The following is a 15,336-nucleotide window of genomic DNA, read 5'->3' as shown; positions in this document are numbered from 1 at the left end:
GAGTTCACTCAAACTCATGTCCATCAAGTCAGTGATGCCATCCAGCCATCTCATCCTCTGTCGTCCCCTTCTCCTCTGCCCCCAGTCCCTTCCAGCATCAGAGTCTTTTCCAGTGAGTCAACTCTTTGCATGAGGCAGCCAAAGGATTGGAGTTTCAGCATCAGCATCAATCCTTCTGATGAACACCCAGGACTGGTCTCCTTTAGGATGGACTGGTTGGATCGCTCTGCAGTCCAAAGGACTCTCAAGAGTCTTCTCCAACACCACAGTTCAAAAGCATCAATTCTTCGGCGCTCAGCTTTCTTCACAGTCCAACTCTCACATCCATACATGACCACTGGAAAAACCATAGTCTTGACTAGACGGATCCTTGTTGGCAAAGTAGTGTCTCTGCTTTTTAATATGCTATCTAGGTTGATCATAACTTTCCTTCCAAGGAGTAAGCGTCTTTTAATTTATAAACAAATTCACATATAGTCCTAGAAACCACACAGTACAGGGGTCAGCAAACTATTTCCACAAAGCATCTGTAAGTATTTAGGCCACGTAGGCCAAACAGTCCATATCCCAACTACTAACTCTGACGTTGTGTGAAAGCAGCCACAGGTAACACCATTTCAGGCAGGTCTGTGTTCCAATAAAACTTTATTTATAAGAACAGGCAGGAAGAAGGCTACATTTGTCCTTGCAGCAAAGTTTGCCACCCCCTGACCTAGTGGAAAGGGCACTGAATTCAGAAAGTTAGAACACCTGGCTTCTAACCCTGACTCCATGCCTAAGACAGCTGGGTCACCTTGGGTCGGTTACTGCCTGACTGTGTCTAGGCTGTGTAGTTCTGCAGAAGTTCCTCCCCTATGGACAACAAAAATGAGGTAAAATTATATTTGGACACACTAAAACAGATTTCCCATCAAACCCATAAATAGTAAAGAGTGGCAGCAATACTTTAAGGTAAAGCAGAACGGAAAAGAGAACTAACACATTAAGGGTGCTACTATCAGCCTTGAATATTCATTAGATGGACGGATGATGAAGTTGAAGCTGCAATACTTGGGCCACCTGATGCAAAGAGCCAACTCATTAGAAAAGATCCTGATGCTGGGAAAGATTCAGGGCAGGAGGAGAAGGGGTTGACAGAGGACAAGATCATTGGATAGCATCACTGACTCAATGCACATGAGTTTGAGCAAGCTCTGGGAGATCGTGAAGGACAGGGAAGCCTGGCGTGCTGCAGTCCATGGGGTCGCAAAGAATCAGACAGGACTGAGCAACTGAACAAAAATGTGCCAGGTGCTTTGTAAAGCAGATTCTTATTTCAACCTGGGTCAGCCTTATGGGGTAGGTATCATTATTCCTGTTTTATAAATGAAAAGCATTAGACAAATTAAAAAACGTGTCCAAGGTCACACAGCAAATGGCACGAGAAGTCTAGATGTGAACCCAAGCCAGGAGCAGCTGGAGCAGCTATTCTTGAACAAGAGCCGGGCTGACGATTTTGCACAGAAAATGGCATCTGAGTGCTTCTGGGAGGGGGTCGTGGAGTCAGGCCTCACTCCCGTCTCTTCAGGACTCTCCCACTCTGTCATCCATGTTGTCCGCCTCCTCTCAAAAATATCCTACCCCATTTGGCCTGAGAAAAATAAAGTGAGACTCTGAGGTTTGTTGCCTTTAGTTCCGAGTGGAAAGACTGTGACTCATGCTTGGAAAAAAGACTAGGAAGCCCAGAACTCTGGGCCAAAGCCATCTACGGAAGCGGAGCAAGAGACAAGGAGGACAGAAGACACCCTCAGAGAAACCAGGACGGGTCCCGCCGACCCACCAGAGTTGTGGGTCCAGGCAGCTGTGCGTCTGAGCACTTCACTGAGGGTCAGAGTCTGTGTGAAACAGCCTATGGAATTACTAGAACACGCCTGACCTGTCTGCCTCCTTAACCAGTGCATCTCAGTTTACAGTCATCAGCTTAAAACTAAGTACTTTGGAAATGGGGCCAGGAAACAAGAAGATGAAACCAAGAAATGGGATCATCATTGCTTCTTCTATGATGAAGAAGAAAAAATAAAAGATACACATGTCCCAAATGTGGCAGGATACATGTGTCAAACAAGAAAAGTGGAGGGAAAAAAACTCCTTAGCTGAGCGTTCAAGGCCTATCCGAATCTGCAGGAATACACACAGCACTGCCTTCCTGCCTCTCACACATTCTTTGCGCCAACCTCCACCAAGCTCCCCTCATGCTCGAGCATGTTCCCCATTGCTCCCTCTGCCTGAAGGAATCAAGCAGTGCCTGGCTGCATGGTTGCCTGCTAAAATGCCACCCCTCAAACTCCAGATCAAATGTCATCTTCTAGACCACAGATGTCAAAGCTGAAAACTTCAGAAGCAGATTATCAATATCAACTGCTCCAGATTACACAAGAGGAAACCAAGGCCCAAAGTGGTTCAGTAACACAGCTGGGCAGTAAAGATGAGGTTTGGAAACCAAGTCAGCTGACTTGGGGATGGGAGTAGGGAGACGTGTCACCACCATCCTCCAGGTGAGTGACTACCGCAGGAAAGCTCTCTTTTCCTCCTTCTCCCAGAGCACCAGGTACCAATACATGCTCTCCAAACTCTCCGCTGCATTCCAGGTGAGAGTGGATTTTGTGTCCATATTCCTCATTACCTGAACCAGAGAGGTCAAAATCATGTCTTACCCATTATGTTATCCCAGTACCTAGCCAGGCCTGCACATAGTGGGCCTTCACGGGACTGTAACACTCATTTAACAAAACAAAATACCAGAAACTCCCCTCCCTCCCCACCTCTGGTCCTGTCTCCCTCCAGTCAAGCCGCCTCCATGCTCTCCAGAGGAGCTACCTACAGCCCAAATCTCACCACACCTCTGCTCAGTTCAGTTCAGTTCAGTCGCTCAGTCATGTCCGACTCTTTGCAACCCCATGAATCACAGCACGCCAGGCCTCCCTGTCCATCACCAACTCCCGGAGTTCACTCAAACTCATGTCCATCAAGTCGGTGATGCCATCCAGCCATCTCATTCTCTGTTGTCCCCGTCTCCTCCGCCCCCAACCTTTCCCAGCATCAGAGTCTTTTCCAGTGAGTCAACTCATCGCATGAGGTGGCCAAAGTACTGCAGTTTCAGCTTTAGCATCAGTCCTTCCAATGAACACTCAGGATTGATCTCCTTTAGAATGGACTGGTTGGATCTCCTTGCAGTACAAGAGACTCTCAAGAGTCTTCTCCAACACCACAGTTTAAAACCATCAATTCTTCGGCGATCAGCTTTCTTCACAGTCCAACTCTCACATCCATACATGACCACGGGAAAAATTATAGCCTTGACTAGACGGACCTTGGTTGGCAAAGTAATGTCTCTGCTTTTTAATATACTATCTAGGTTGGTCATAACTTTCCTTCCAAGGAGTAAGCGTCTTTTAATTTCATGACTGCAATCAGCATCTGCAGTAATTTTGGAGCCCAAAAAAATAAAGTCTGACACTGTTTCCACTGTTTTTCCATCTATTTCCCATGAAGTGATGGGACCAGATGCCATGATCTTTGTTTTCTGAATGTTGAGCTTCAAGCCAACCTTTTCACTCTCCTCTTTCACTTTCATCAAGAGGCTTTTTAGTTCCTCTTCACTTTCTGCCATAAGGGTAGTGTCATCTGCATATCTGAGGTTATTGATATTTCTCCCGGCAACCTTGATTCCAGCTTGTGCTTCTTCCAGCCCAGCGTTCCTCATGACGTACTCTGCATATAAGTTAAATAAGCAAGGTGACAATATACAGCCTTGACGTACTCCTTTGCCTATTTGGAACCAGTCTGTTGTTCCATGTCCAGTTCTGACTGTTGCTTCCTGACCTGCATACAGGTTTCTCATGAGGCAGGTCAGGTGGTCTGGTATTCCCATCTCTTTCAGAATTTTCCACAGTTTATTGTGATCCACACAGTCAAAGGCTTTGGCATAGTCAATGAAGCAGAAATAGATGTTTTTCTGCTCAGTAGAAACCCTTAAATGCACACCGTGCACTACACAATATACATGACTCCTCATGAAAAACCTACAGGAGCCCTTCCTATCCTTCCAACCTCATTTCCTCCCACCAGGAGAACCACAATCACTCTTCACTTCCGTAAAACACAAGTGTTAGTCGCTCAGTCATGTCCAACCCTTTGTGACCCTATGGACTCCCGCCAGGCTCCTCTGTCCATGAGATTCTCCAGGCAAGAATACTGGAATGGGTTGTCATTCCCTTCTCCGGGGGATCTTCCTGACCCGGTGAACAAACCTGGGTCTCTCGCATTGCAGGCAGATTCTTTACAGCCTGAGCCATAAGGGAAGCCCTTACTTCCATACCTTATGCTTGCTATTCCCTCTCTCCAGGAGGCACTTCAGTCTCTTCTCCATGCCTAACCCCTTGTTCCTGCGAGATCCAGAATGTCTAAGAAATGGCCTCCGCGGGGACACCACCCCTGATTACCCATTCCCTCCCCTCAGTCCAGATGAGATGCCCTCCTCCATGCTCCCAAAGCACCCCAGCATCCCTCCTCTGTAGTTCTCAGCAAAGAAAACTGCATCTGTTTGTTCACACACCTGTCCCCACCTCTCACTAGACATTACTGAGGACAGGAGCACCTGGCATAAACCCAATACTTTGTTAGACTGAATATTCTTCTCCCTCACTAGTTACAATCAGACCCAAGAAATATACACAGTTATTTTACTAAAATATTTTAAAACATGCGTCCACAGATCTCAGGAAAAAAAAAAAAGAGCTCTTACTATACACCCTCATCTTTCAATAATGAGCCAAAGATGCATAACAGCATTATGAACTGCTAGGCAGTCAACACATGAGGAGTCCTGTGTTGAGAGAGGTGTGGTGATCTAGCCACTATGGTCAACCAGCCAGAGACACTCTGGGTGTGTGACTGACCCCCACTAGGTACGGGAATAGAAAAGAAGAGTTCTGACATGGTTGGTGATCAAGGGGAGGTCTGACAAAAGGAAGGCCTCCTGGGTTCTGGGTGCTCATCTCCTGGCAAGTGAGCACACAGTGACTTCAGGAGACCCTCCTGAGCTGGCCGCTAGGGCCACTGAGACGGGGAGCCAGGGAGCTGTCAACAAATGGCCAGATGGAAACCAGGAGCCTCACAGAATTCACGGTATCCATTTCACACTGCGGATAATTACTAACAGCACCCGTGTGCAGGGAGCTAAGGTGGGAGAGCAAACAGCGCACCCAAAGAAGGACTGACTCCTGCCAAAGAAGCACGCCTGCACTGCTGGGCTCAAGGGGGAGAGAGGGGATGTGGGGCAAAGGGGACAGGAGAGAAAAGGAGGGCAAGTTTCACCCTCGTTTCTCATCTGAGAAAGTAGCATTCCCAGGAATAGACGAGCTTTCAAATGACTCAGAATTGAACATGCCAGGAAAACTGCCTGTCTGTCCACTAGAGCTGGCAGCCAGGCTGACAATAAGCTGCTGCTACTTTTTCCCCTCTTACTCACCTGCAGGACCAATTTACAACCTCCCTTCCAGAACCTTGCCCAGATCCATTCACTCAGAAACAAACAGCCGAGCTCCCTCAATGAGGACAGTCGCAATGAGCCACGCAGGTGAGTTCATTGTGCCTGAGGTCCGCACCCTCCACACCCACTTGAAGGCTGAACCCTACCCACTCCTCTTCTCAGGTAACAGCACCCCGGCCAGCTGACAGTCATCGATGACTGGCTCCTCCCTTCCCCGACTCCACTGCCTTTCAAATAGGCCAATTCCTCCTCCCAGTTCATGCTGAGAAGTCCCTCCAGTCTGGCCTCCTCTCTTCAACACCATAACTTTTGCTCCACCCCAGTCATCACTTCCCACTTGGAACTGTAGAAACAGCCTCTTTGCCCTTCCTGCCACCACGTCCACAGTCTGGCAGCAGCAACTTCACCAGATTTAGCTTCCTAAAATAAGTGTATCACTTGCCTAGTTAAGAAACTCTCTGGGTCCTCCTTTTTTGCATGTCTCAGCCCTCCAAGGCTCTCCACACTCTGAGCAGCCTGCTGACCCCAGGGTGTGCTCTCCTCCCAGCCCACGCCTGGGCCTCATCACACCTGCTCCACCCAGCACTTCCTTCTAACCCAGTTCAGGGAGCCAGATTTCTCCAGCTCCATTCTTCTTTCTCAAAATTGCCTTTCCAATTGGGGTCTCTTGTGTTTCCATACACATCTTAAAATTTTGTGTTCTACTTCTGTGAAACATACCATTGATGATTTGATAGGAATCTGCAGGTTGCCTTAAGTAGTATGGTCATTTTAGCAATATCGATTCTTCCAATCCAAGAACACAATATATATTTCCATCTGTTTGTGTCATCTTCCATTGTTTTCATCAGGGTCTTATCGTTTTCAGAGTATAGGTCTTTGCCTTCTTAGGTAAATTTATTCCTAGATATTTTATTCTTTTTGATGCCACGGTAAATGGGATTGTTTCCTTAACTGAACTGAATACACAAAATAGATAATCAGCAAGGACCTCCTGTATAGCACAGGGAACTACATTCAAAATCTTGCAATAACCTAAAATGGAAAAGAATCTAAAATATATAAATACATATATATACACAAATATACATATATGTGTATGCATATAATGGAATAACTTTGCTGCACACCTGAAACTAACACAAATCAACAATATGTCAATAAAAAAAAAATTTTTAAGACCCAGTTCAAATACCAGCTCTTCTTTAAAGTCTTTGTGTGTGTGCTAAGTCACTTCAGTCATGTCCGACTCTTTGTGACCTGACAGACTGCAGCTTGCCAAGCTCCTCTGTCCATGGGATTTTCCAGACAAGAATACTGGAGTGGGCTCCCATGCCCTTCTCCAGGGATCTTCCCAACCCAGGGATTAAACCCAGAGATCAAACCCGCGTTTCCTGCAGCTCCTGTATTGCAGGCGTATTCTTTACTGCTGAGCCACCTTTGCCAGCCCCTAAACGAAGGCAACCAACCATTCCTGTTTGCACCTGTTGTCCTGGAGTAATTACTGAAAGCACCATATTGACTTTCCTAGGTCCCTGCTGTGGATGATAAACTATATGGCTCTCTTACCTAAAATCTACACTGTGCTATGCTTAGTCACTGAGTCGTATCCAACTCTTTGTGACCCCCATTGACTGCAGCCCAGCAGGCTCCTCTGTCCATGGGGATTCTCCAGGCAAGGATACTGGAGTTGGTTGCCATGTCCTCCTCCAAAGGATCTTCCCAACCCAGGGATCGAACCCAGATAGAACCCAACCCAGGGATCAAACCCATCGCAGGCAGATACTTTACCATCTGAGCCACCAGGGAAGCCCACCTAAAATCTACCCTGACCCAAAGACAGCACTTGTTACTTGTCTCTTTTGCTACAGGGTGCGTTCCTCAAGATTGATCAAGCCATCTCACCTCTGTGTGGACATCCAGCATCTGAAGTCTGCCTGCACCTGGGGAGGTGCTCAATGAACACGATGGAATGAAAGAATGAATCTGATCAGAAGAAAACTGTAGCAAACAGTTTTATCTGGACAGCATCTAAAATGCCACCAGGGAAATTTTCTAAATCACAATTAAACCAAAAAAATCCTGGGCAAAAAAAGCAAGCCATGGAAGCATCTGTCAAAAAAACCATTTCTTTCCCTAATCCAGTGTTTCTCAACTTTTTTTCAATATTGTTCTCCCCCCTTGAAAGCCTTTTCAGACATTTTTCTCCTAACCCGATGACATGTTAATAGCACTGAAATATTTCTGTACTTTATACATAAAAAAGCAAGTATAAGGTTTACTCTTTTTATTCAAGAAAAGGTTCAGAATGATAATAAAAATATTAAGTTACATTTAAAGTTTTAAGGCTACTAACATTAAACTTTATAACTGTATTTACTGAGCAACTTTTAATGCAATTTTAATGTAAAATATATCAGATTACATATACAAATTACCAATTTCTACATAATAATAGCAATGTAACCAAATTTTTCAAAGACTTTAAATCTGCTCCTTTTCCAGCAAAGGTAAAACAGTTGAAAAAAAAAATCTTCCTAAAAGTTATTTTTAATGAACTAAACTTTTGTTTTATATGAGAAAATCATTTTTAACTTATCCAGCTGCTAAATATTCATTCAGATATCATCAATATTTTTTCTTTTCGATACTTGACATAGTTATTGGTGAGCTCAATAACTCTAATAAATAAGAAAATATAAACTACTTTTATTTAATTTTCAAATCCCAAGTCACACACAGAACAGTAAGGGCCAAACATAAGCACTTAACATCCACAAGACAGCCAAAAGCAGCCCATACATATAAGGAGGTCACCAAGAGCGATACGACTTCAGGATTAAGCTACTGATGGTCAGAAAGATCTCAAGTGATAGCCATATATTTGCCACAGGTTTGTAATAATGACCTTGCATACATTCTGCATATCTTCCATGAACTTGTTGTCAAAGTTGCTTGTATGATACACAAAAAAACCAATGAGAAAAATTTAAATGTTAACAAATAGTATATTGGCCACCGAGGTTTGAAGGAATGTCTGGAACCACTGGAATGTCTAAGAAGTTTCTGTCTTCCTCCAGAACCAATTTGTGCTGCCTCTGAGGTTGCAAGCCCTAACCTCTTATGGTTCCCACATTTATCCTCCTAGCACCTAAAGATAAAAAAACAAAAACACCAGTTTACCTAAGAAAACACCCACTCCACAGCTATCATAAGAGCCCCACTACTACCATCATCTCCTTGGGTACTTCAAAGGAAAAAGGATTCCCATATTATCAGCATTTCCCCAAAAAATGGAGCCTCCCTGCCTCTAAACATATAGACTTCCAGAGCTTGGAAGAAGACTCAGGGCTCATGGCACCCCTTCATCTTCAGATGAGGAAACCTAAAGAGCCCTAAGACGTTGAGACACTGGCTCAATCCAGGTCACTCTATCGTTATAGGTAGAGACCTTGTCAGTCTGGGTCCCTGTTGTATCTTCAAGCTAGCACCAGGCTTGGCACATAACATAATCAGATGTTTGTACACTTAATGAATGAATGGCTATTGGGTAAATGACAGAGTTGAGAGCCGAGTTCACCTAATTCCTAACCTACTACTTTTCCAACTAAACCACCTGGTCCCCTTTTACTTCCATTTGAATATCAAATAGTGACCTCAAAGACCATCAAATCTAAATTAAGTGCTTGAAAAGCTTCCCAGATCTTTTAGTTTCACACATCCAGTAAGTTTAAGAGCAGGGTCTTGTGCACATGTGGTAGAGCACTTCAGCCCACTGAAAGTGAGACTTCCCACAAATAAGCTAAGGGTACCAGGTCTACAAGACAACATTTCTTACTTGGTTACCCTGCCTTGAGCTCTTTTCTAGAGTTCTTGTTCGCATGCCACATCTCCCTAACGAGACTAAGAACCGCGGAAAGTCAAAACTGCCTTCCCTTTCTAAGGCACCTGCCAAGTTAAAGCACAAAGCAAATGTTCAATAAATGTTTGCAACATTTATTCTGGTGTAAATGGGGCATCATGAGGGACAAAAGTAGATTTGGCATGAACAAAAGAATTCGGTTTGTACTTTGCTCATTTCCTAGAACCAGTATAGTACCGAACGTGTAACAGGAGCCTAAGAGTTGTGGGATTTTAAAAAATGAATAGGGGAGACGCCCGGCTCCGGCGGCGCAGACGCGGGAGAGGCCCGGCTCCGGCGCAACCGACCACGTGCAGAATCGTGGCTGAGATGAGCTACCCCGCGCCCAGGGTTAGGGCGGTAGCCGAGAGGAGCTGTACCACGTTCAGGAGGCGGTGGCTGTTTGGGCACCGGAGGGCCAAGAGGAGCTGATCTACATTCAAAGCAGGAGGCGCGGCCTTGAGGAGATACCCCTCGTCCAAGGTAAGGTACAGCGGCTGCGGCTTGCTGGAGCAGCTGGGAAGAGATACTCCACGACCAAGTGGAATATAAGAATCCAGTGTTCTGGGGAGGAAGGAACAAGATGGCGGAGGGATAAGATGGCAAGACCACTTTCTCCCCCACAAATTCATCAAAAGAACATTTGAACGCGGAGTAAAGTCCACAAAACAACTTCTGAATACTGGCAGAGGACATCAGGCTCCCAGAAAAGCAGCCCATTGTCTTCTAAAGGAGAGAGAAGAAATCCAGCTCCACCCACCAGAACACCGACACATGCTTCCCTAACCAGGGAACCCGGACAAGTCACCCGTCCAACCCCACACACAGCGAAGAAACTACGTAATAAAGAGAACTCCACAAACTGCAAGAAGAGGGAAAGGCCACCCCAAGCAAAGCAATATAAGCAAGATGAAGAGGCAGAGAAATACCCAGCAAGTAAAGGAACAAGATAATTGCCCACCAACACAAACAAAAGAACAAGATATAAGGAATTTACCTGATAAAGAATTTCAAATTTTGATGGTGAAAATGATTCAAAATCTTGAAAGCAAAATGGAGTTATAGATAAATAACCTGGAGAAAAGGATTGAGAAGATGGAAGAAAGATTTAATAAGGACTTAGAAGAAATAAAAAAGAGTCAATATACAATGAATAATGCAATAGATGAGATCAGAAACACTCTGGAGGGAACAAACAGTAGAATAACAGAGGCAGAAGACAGGATAAGCGAACTAGAAGATAGAATTGTAGAAATAAATGAAACAGAGAGGAAAAAAGAAAAACGAATTAAAAGAAATGAGGACAATATTAGAGACCTCTGGGACAATGTTAAACGCTCCAACATTCGAATCATAGGAGTCCCAGAAGAAGAAGACAAAAAGAAAGACCATGAGAGAATACTTGAGGAGATAATAGTTGAAAACTTCCCTAAAATGGGGAAAGAAATAATCACCCAAGTCCAAGAAACCCAGAGAGTCCCCAACAGGATAAACCCAAGGTGAAATACTCCAAGACACATATTAATCAAATTAACAAAGATCAAACACAAAGAACAAATATTAAAAGCAGCAAGGGAAAAGCAGCAAATAACACATAAGGGGATTCCCATAAGGATAACAGCTGATCTTTCAACAGAAACTCTTCAGGCCAGAAGGGAGTGGCAAGACATACTTAAAGTGATGAAAGAAAATACCCTACAGCCCAGATTACTATACCCAGCAAGGATCTCATTCAAATATGAAGGAGAAATCAAAAGCTTTACAGACAAGCAGAAGCTGAGGGAATTCAGCATCACCAAACCAGCTCTCCAACAAATGCTAAAGGATCTTCTATAGACAGGATACACAGAAAGAGTGTATAAACTTGAACCCAAAGCAATAAAGAAAATGGCTACGGGATCATACTTATCAATAATTACCTTAAACGTTAATGGGTTGAAATTTTCAAAAAGGCTAGGAAACAATTCTCATAGCCATCAATAGTTCAGTGTTGAGTTCATGAATAGTTTTTAAAGTTTGGGACAAACTGTAGTATTTGCTATTTGAAGTACTATTTGTAATTGGCATATTACGATGTAACACTGGTCTTCATTTCCATCTTAAAACGCCTAAAAATGCCTAACAGGTTTTTAGATTTGTGAATTTTAGTTGAAATGTATTTTACGATGTTACTAAACCTGCAGAAATATTGAAATATTTCAGAGAACTTATTCACTGTACATTTAATTTATTTTATTTATAAAAGTTATGAACTGTAGAAAGTTTTACTTGTTGGGTCAAATGCTTGTTGCATTTGAAGTGCTAGTTACAAGAAAATCAAATACCTTCAATGTATAAATGCTATTAAGTTTTTAAAGGACTCTGGAGTATAAGTAAGTTTGTTTAAAGAAATTTAGTCTGTTCAACTTGAAAAAAATAAATAAAATTGGAAAAAAAAAATGAATAAAAGATATGGCAAAAAGTGAGTAATTATTAAGTTTTGTCTTCAATTCTGTAGTCATTCACTCACTCCACAAATACATATTACCAAGTATCTTGTGTGCTAGGCTCTCTGCTGCTTTGAAACATAATTTCCCCCACAGAGTTAGAGCCATCCTCCCTAGCCAATGCCTGGCATTCGGTTCACCTTGCAGGCAGAAGGCACAGCTAGCATAGCCCTATGTCTCAATACCTATCGTCCAAGCATTCTCTCCCAACAGTGCCCTGACCTAAACAATTACATCTAAGTGTTGCAAAACAAATAATCACAATTAAGGGTTGCAAATCTTTTTCATCAAGCCCAGGAATTGAAATTTTTCACTCCACATTTACTAGCTACTCCCAATTTCCTCAGGCATAACGCTGATTAAAATTGTTATACATAGAAAAGTGGCTGGGAACTAGGCTAGCACATCAGATTGAGACCACACTGTAAAGAGCCTTGCACGCCAAGAACATACGTGCATGCTAAGTTGCTTCCATTGTGTCCAAATCTTTGCAGCCCTATGGACTGCAGCCTGCCACATTCCTCTGTCTGTGGGATTTTCCAGGCAAGAATACTGGAGTGGGTTGCCATGCCCTCCCCCAGGGAATCTTCCTGACCCAGGGATAGAAACCAGGTCTCCTGCACTGGCAGGTGGATTCTTTACCACTGAGCCACTGGAGGAAGCCCCATGCCAAGAAGCCAAGAACATGGATAGTTAATTTAATATACAGCTGTGCTGTGCTAAGTCCCTCAGCCCTGTCTGACTCTTTGTGACCCCGTGGACTGTAGCCCACCTGGCTCCTCTGTTCATGGGATTCTCCAGGCAACAGTACTGGAGTGGGTTGCCATGCCCTCCTCCAGGGGGATCTTCTCAACCCAGGCATTGAACCTGCGTCTCCTATGTCTCCTGCATTGGCAGGCAGGTTCTTTACCACTAGGGCCATACAGCAGAGAGTCATAAAAACCTTTAAGGGAAACAGTGAATGTATAGTCAGAGCACCAGGAAAGTGTCACGATCTTGATTACATAAAAGATCTAAGACAGGAGGAATGAAAAAAAGCTGGCTCCAGGTCATACCAAAAAGACAGTCTAAAGCTACAAATAAAGAAAGGCTGTCACAGACGAAAATGGCAATGAATAAGCCATTTCATCCTTTGCTTTTATGTGTAATTTAAAAGTTTCAACAATAGATGCAGCCATGCAAGCTCCAGTTCATTGATCGGTCGTCGTGAGGTCCTCCTTGGAAGGCACAGGCTGTAAGAAAGCTTCTGGACAGTCCGGCGTGCCCTCCTGTCAGCCAGTCATGTAAAAGAGCTGGAGTTCAGGTTTTGTTTTGTTATTTTAAGGACTACATTTAAAACACAGTATTAGTTGCCAGGAGTTTCCCGACATTGAAAAGATGGACAGGAATCTTAGCCCGCCAATTCCAAGATCTTCCACTATTGCATCATTTGAAATGAAGCCTCCTCAGGCAGCGACTTGTAAAATTCAAGTCAGGTAAAATGGCAGCAGCAGCAGCAGCAGCTGCCGGCCGGCGGCTTCAACTTCAAGAGCGAGCAAGAGAGCGTGTCTCTGCGGAGCTGCCAACTGCTCACAGCAAGTCAATAAATCAACAGGTTCTGCGCGCGCGCCCGAGGGTGCTCAGACCCCGGCGCGCCAGCCACAGGAGGAAGTGGCTAATCATTTAAAGACAGTAAAGAGACCGCAGTTGAAGGTCGGAGTCGGTTCTCCCCGCACCTTCCCTCCCTCTGCCACCCACTCTGGGAATCTGATGGTGAAAGCACCAATTTCTGGGCTGCTGCTCCAGGCCCCTAGCCCTCCAACCCAAGGACAGCTCTGCCTTGCCCGCTGGTGCAGACACCCCGAGGGCTCCTTCTTCCTCCTGCTGGCCCCCTCCTCTCATCGACTGCAAGCCCTTCGATTCTGCCACCGGAAACTTCCATAGAAGGTGAGATTCCCAGATCAGGAGACGGTTCCACAAACTCCTAAGCGCCAGTGTCGGAACTTCAGGGTCAGACCCCATAAAGCCTAGGCGTCCCTAGTAAGGCTCAGAACTGCTCTATACTGCGGGTCCCGCGCTCCGCGCGCTCGCACCCATCCACCAGCAGCCGGACGCGGTGCCCTCGCTTCCCCCTACCCTAGGCGTGATGCCTGGAACCTCAGCAGCGCCTCCGATCCGAGCGCCGCAGAAACCCTCCTCGCTCCAGCAGGGACGGACTTCCCAAGGTCGGGTGTCCCCACTCGCAACCCCCGGTCTCCTCCTCCGGGCGGGAGACTGTAGGTTCCAGACAGACAACCAAGGGGGCGGGGCCTTGGCCGTCCCTGCAGAGCTCGCTCACCCCTGCCGAGCTCGCTCATCCCTCCCGGGTCCAGGGGTAGTGCCCACTCTCCCCACCGGCCAGTACCTCGTCCACGTCCAACTCTGCTCCGTTGCCGACGAGCGCCATGTTCCTCCTCCGGCTGCAGCCGCCCAAAAACCAAACAGGGAGCTCAGAACCAACTCAGTTACTCAGCCCGGGGCTCAGCCCAGCGCCAACACGGGAGGAAGAGGGCGGCCCGGCGCTCCCGCGGGGTCCCGGGCGGGGCCAGCGCGCCGCTGAGCAAGTGCTTTCCCCGCCCCCGGCGCCTGCACATCCGCCGAGCATCCATTTCTCAAGCAGGCGCCCTGTGGCCCGCCTCGACATAAGCTCCGCCCCTTGCAGGCCTCGCCCCACCCTCTACGAGTCTCCGACTAGAGAAGCCAATCAGATTCTTGCACCGCGTCTCCACCTCCAGGCAGCATCCACTGCGGATCCACTTGGGCGGGGTCATTCCGTGGGCGGAGTCACTTTGTGGGCGGAGTCACTCGCGAACCTCGCAGGTCTCTCCCACCCGGTGGGAAGGTATTGAATACCTAGGAGTATTCTAGCGCTCTGTGTGGAGGCTATTGCTCGCCAGCGTCCAAGAGAGCAGCGGCTTAGCGTGGCCAGAATGAAAGCCACACTATCCCCGAGGCCCGTTTGAAGTGTCCACCTGATCCCTGAGCCAATACCAAGTCCCTTCCCTCGCCAAGCGGGCACTGCCTGCGTCTCGCAAATGGTGAGGCAACCTCGCGTCAAGCTCACCAGTCACCCAGAGGTCTTTGCCATTCCACCTACCCAGGCACTAGGTGAGGGACATCGTCTTCCCATACAGGGATGATGTGTTTGCTTCTGTGTACGTCTGATAATTAAATTAAAAATCATGGGACAGATATTTATGCAACTTAGAGTTCTCTTCTTCCAATATTCTGTCACAGTGACCCCTTTTGTAATCCGAAACATATGTGCATAAGTCGTGTTTGAACTATATACCCGTGAGGGTAGGGATGCTGTGTCTTCTTCAAAGTTGTATTCCCAGCACCTAGAACAGTGCCTTGCAGTGAGTGCTCAAAAAATATTTACTGGCTTCCTTTAAAAATTG

General features: G+C 45.9%; 2 protein-coding genes across 3 annotated transcripts in view; both read right to left on the bottom strand.

Moving 5' to 3' along the window:
- TTC39B (tetratricopeptide repeat domain 39B) overlaps positions 1–14,595 on the bottom strand; it is a 167,221-nt gene extending 152,626 nt beyond the window's left edge. For both annotated transcript variants that reach the window (XM_055428198.2, XM_055428200.2), the window contains exon 1: positions 14,301–14,595. In XM_055428198.2, the coding sequence (XP_055284173.1) occupies positions 14,301–14,342 (42 nt within the window). In that variant the 5' untranslated portion in view covers positions 14,343–14,595. The remainder of the gene's footprint in view (positions 1–14,300) is intronic.
- On the bottom strand, positions 3,603–14,294 carry LOC148777306 (uncharacterized). Its single transcript, XM_088837896.1, has 2 exons — positions 14,033–14,294; positions 3,603–9,995 (listed from the first exon to the last, which is right to left on the bottom strand). Exons 1-2 carry the CDS (start codon positions 14,251–14,253, stop codon positions 9,767–9,769), a joined length of 450 nt encoding a protein of 149 aa, XP_088694022.1. The 5' UTR covers positions 14,254–14,294; the 3' UTR covers positions 3,603–9,766.
- Positions 14,596–15,336: the final 741 nt, after the last annotated feature.

This window comes from Moschus berezovskii, chromosome 7 (assembly GCF_049115385.1).
Source record: "Moschus berezovskii isolate FMDL1 chromosome 7, NW_MosBer_1.0, whole genome shotgun sequence".
In the NCBI taxonomy this organism is placed as follows: Eukaryota; Metazoa; Chordata; class Mammalia; order Artiodactyla; family Moschidae; genus Moschus; species Moschus berezovskii.
Note: the sequence above shows the minus strand (reverse complement) of the source record. Positions and strands in the feature narration are given on the sequence as shown.